Source organism: Crocodylus porosus, unplaced genomic scaffold, assembly GCF_001723895.1.
Source record: "Crocodylus porosus isolate Cpor-Errol unplaced genomic scaffold, CroPor_comp1, whole genome shotgun sequence".
NCBI classification, from domain to species: Eukaryota; Metazoa; Chordata; order Crocodylia; family Crocodylidae; genus Crocodylus; species Crocodylus porosus.
Genome location: NW_017728915.1, coordinates 31294078 through 31298565, shown reverse-complemented (window position 1 = coordinate 31298565; position 4488 = coordinate 31294078). Strand labels below are relative to the sequence as shown.

The following is a 4488-nucleotide window of genomic DNA, read 5'->3' as shown; positions in this document are numbered from 1 at the left end:
TAAGTGCCCCTATGCTACAGGTTTAATGCTGCAATTTCAAACAGATTAGGAAACGTTAGACCAAAAATGAAGACAAGAGGTCGGTGGAAAGCAAAATCTCTAAACTACTTCTAAGGAACAACTTCTCTTTAATTTTTAAAATGGTGCCTAGCAATTAAGAATGCTAGAGCTGCACATTCAAAATAGCAGATTTTTCAAACAGTGGTTTTATTATTTATACTAACAAAAAAAAAGTAGCTGAAGATTTATGATTTCTTGCAGGGTGGGTGGGGAGGGGGAAGAAGTTCTAAGCAAAACTAGCCTCATTCCTAAGGAGACCCCATGGAAATCAAATGGACCGTAGTCTTTAATGAAAGGGAACACTATTCAGAGCTCTTGTGGAAGAACAATAATGCTGTAAGTACAGCTATCTTTATGCAAATCTCTATTCAAGAGAAAAGAAAACACAATAAAGATCCAGAAGGTGGAATTATTTGATGACATAATTGACTCAACATGTGGCAGAGATAAGAATGACAGAACAACCCCTATATGCATTTTAGAGGATTCACGCCTATTGTGGGAAGTTAAATTAAAGGTTTCAGTTGAGAGATATTTACCATAAGTGATGAAAAACAGAGGGGGACACAATGTTTTTCCAGCACAATACTGGTATTTTACAGTGTAAGATGTCAATTACTTACGAAATCTGTCTTGCTTATTCCAACTGTTTGTCACTGAATGCTGCACAGCAAGGATGAAATTCACTCTCTCCCGCATGATGCTTAAGTAAATTATCATTATATATACTGTACTGCCTAAAGACTTAAGTCACAATCAGGGCTTCATTACTTTAAGCATTGTATAAACACAATACCAAAGTAATGCTTGACCTCATGAGTTTATAATCTAATTTAGATCGAGACCAAACAGCTAGGAGTAACCAATCCTGCAAAAACACTGAAGAGCAGAAATGGTGCAGGGAAAAAAGTGCAGATTTTCCTATGCAAGGTGGGAAGTGAAGGCTGCCATCACTGACAGAGTGGAGGTGTCTAGGCAGCATGAAGAACTTTCCATGCACCAAACACACAGACAGACAGACAAGGAAGGAATTGCAGAACCTCAAAGCTGCTTAATTCATTGCCCTATGGAGGGCAACAAAAATGGTTAGGGGGTTGGGACACATGACCTCTCAGGAGAGGCTGAGGGAACTGGGCTCAGTCAGTTTGGAGAAGACAAGATGGAGCGGGGATTTGATAACAGCCATCTACCTGAAGGGTTGTTCCCAAAAGGATGGAGCTGGACTGTCCTCAGTGGTGGCAGATGGCAAAACAACGAGCAATGGTCTCAAGCTGCAGCAAGGGATGCTTAGGTTGGATATTTAAAAAAAAAAAAACCCACCTCACCGGGGGGTGGTGAAGCACTTGGAACAGGGTACCCAGGGGGGTGGTGAAATCTCCGTCTTTGGAGGTTTTTAAAGCCTGGCTTGACAAAGCCTTGGTTAGAATGATCTAGTTGGAGATGGTCCTGGTTTGAACAGGGGTTGAACTAGATGACCTCCTGAGGTCCCTTCAAACCCTGGTTTTGTATGATTTTATGTTCATTCAGTCTCCTATGCCATGAAAATGATGCACTCCAGCTGCCTTAGTGCAGTGTGAAGGAATGAGTTGGGGTAAGCATTCCAGTTTTTTTTTTGACAGTACAGGCATGGCCAGAGGGTCTCAATGGGACAACTGTGCACTATCAAAGTGAAACTCACTTCTGCAGAATTTGGTGTAGAATACAAGACGATGTAACAGTCCACCATGGCAATACACTTCCTCTAAGTGCCCTGTCTAGTTGAGAAGAATTCATTTTTTGTGCTTTGGAGCCAAGATCTGACAAATATTACCTTATAAATGTTACAGAAAGAAACTGTTGAACAAAATTAAAGGGTATGTTAATTCATTTTTTATACATAAGAGGGCCTTTTCCATATAAATGCCTCTCTGGAGAATTTATTCTCAACCTGAATAAGATAAAAGTCTGGTTTCACCATAGGCTGCTAGATAAGAATGATGTTCATTCAAGAAACGTCTACGGATAGTTAATTGTACAGTCCTGGCCTTTACATTCTAGGTCACATTGAATAGTTTCCTTCTCCCAATTTCAAAGGGTTACTTGAAGAGTAAGAATCTATTTGCAAATATTTCCTCCAAACTTCCCATCTTTCTTTTCTCCAGCCATAGTTAAATGTTTATAACTTTGTCATGACACAAAACAAAGGAAATATTACCTCAAATCCTTTTACACCATCTCCCAGAGCTTCTACAATCCCAGAGCATTCAAATCCAGGGACAAGGGGCGTCTTGGGAGGATTGTCAATGTTCCCCTGCCGCACCATCAGATCAATAAAATTTAAACCACTGTAAATACAAGAAAAATCAAGATATCAAAACACGAGTGTCAGCATGGAGGGTGAAGACTCATCCAGGAGGACGGGGGATATGGGGGACCTCACATCATGCAGCAAGTACAGTGGTTTTTCAATGCTGAAGATAGGTAGCTGTGCAGCAGGTGCATAGGAGGTATGTCTTCTGTTTCTGAATGGAACAGATGAACTTGACATCAACTCTGCACAGGCCATGCTAGAGGGAGAGATATTCCCACAGGGCTACAAGATTTGTGATTACACAGAGCCCCTATGCTTAGAGGCAGAGGAAGAGTCATTGCTACCGATACATGCCAGAGGCCATTACCATCTAGGTCAGACTCAGATCAATGACCTAAATATGAAAACCTCTCCTGAGATCTCTTCTGACCCATACAAAATATTTTCCACTCTTGAAAAATACGTACCTCTCTTTTAGTGTTAAGAAACAGGTAGCAATACAGACTGCTTCTGTGAAGAAGGACACATAGACTATCCAAGGTACATGAAGCAAGCTTAGTGTGATACTTAAGTCTTCATTAACCATATGCAGTTGTGAGCAAGCTGACATACCAGTGGCTTATTTTAAAGCAATGACTGGAGATGGGCTTTTAGAAATGCAAAACACTTAGCTCTGAAGATTTTCTCCAATGAGTTTGTAAATAATCCCATTTTAGATTTAAAAAACCTCTAATACTTTAGACATTTTGGTCCAAATGCAGCCTGATTTCACTTCACTCATGACGACACAACTACATTAGAGGCAAGCATCTTCCTGATCATTCGTGGACAGCCTCTCTGCTAAAGGCCTTCTTCAAAGGTCTTTGAAGTTTTATGCGACTGGCTGCTTAGAAGAGTGACTTATGGCCTCTTGGATTCTTAATTTTGTGAAGATCTTGTTACTTTGTCTTTATGCATCATCTCATTTTAGGAGAACAACAACTACATTGTATTTGAATTCCAACACCCATCCTGCTTGCCAAGTGTCCTGTTGTACAGATTCTAGACACAACAACCAGCACATACAACTTTGGAAACTTTTGTGCTCGTAACTAGCTAGAATACGCTACAACCCCAGTCAACTGTTTCAGACCATGTTTCCTTAATTATTGCTAACTGGAACAAATATATTCCACAAATTACTCACATGAGTGCTTCTCTACACACATATGCAACCAACAACAGCTCACAGGGATCGAGTTATTCACCTGCGTAAGTGTTTAAAAGATCAGAGATGTACACAGACAGAACAGCCATGGCAAACAAAAATGCAGAAGACATACAAAGCATGACCAAACACAACAACTCTCCCAGGGAGATGGACATCTTTGGGAAAATCCATCTAGTTTAACTATCTCAGGCAACTGTGGGTAAAATTTTAGATGGTGCCTTAATTCTGCCAGTTCACAGCTGTTTGGTTACAGGCCACACTGAGATAATGAGACTTTGAAAACTCAATCTGAAAGTAGAAGACACCAATCATTACAATTTTTATAGTTTTGATTGGCAGAAAAGGGCTCCATGCCTCAGAGCTTAAAGAAACATATCAGAAATGGATCAAGGTAACATGAGAGAAACAATACAGAAGATATCGTAAGTGTTGTTTAAAATGGTCCTGCTCAAGAAGTGGGAACAGCGTGCACTAAGGTCATCATTAAAATGATTATTATAATAATTACACGCATTGTAGAAAACATTTGTGAACAATGTTGGCTTCAACAGTGATCCTCATATGGCTCCTTTCCAAATTTCAAGCATTTCATGGAGTGTTAATTAGTCTTTCCTACGTTCTCTTAAGCAGGTACCAAGGGTAGAGCCGTGATGTACCAGTTAACAGGAGTACGGTAAGTGACACCAGGACAGACATAGGCTTGACCGTGGCTATGGCTCGCTGTTAATAAACTATGATTATACAAATGTACTCATGCTCTCTCTTTTGTGCGCTTTTGTACTCATACATTCTTATGGAACTACGTAGCAGACTTTTTTTTTTTTTTTGTGTTGAAAGGGCACATTTTCAATTTTTACTCTGATGACATGACTCTAGCAATTCAATTCCTCTCTCTGCCTGGTGTTTTTTTCTTAGTAAGAATAGCATC

At 40.0% G+C, this 4488-nt stretch overlaps 1 protein-coding gene across 1 annotated transcript in view; it reads right to left on the bottom strand.

Annotated features, from left to right (window-relative positions):
- VAT1L (vesicle amine transport 1 like) overlaps positions 1 to 2936 on the bottom strand; it is an 86537-nt gene extending 83601 nt beyond the window's left edge. Inside the window, exons 1-2 of the mRNA XM_019535438.1 lie at positions 2818 to 2936; positions 2255 to 2384 (exon numbers count right to left, since the gene is read on the bottom strand). Coding sequence (XP_019390983.1) covers positions 2255 to 2384; positions 2818 to 2936 — 249 coding nt within the window. The remainder of the gene's footprint in view (positions 1 to 2254; positions 2385 to 2817) is intronic.
- Positions 2937 to 4488: the final 1552 nt, after the last annotated feature.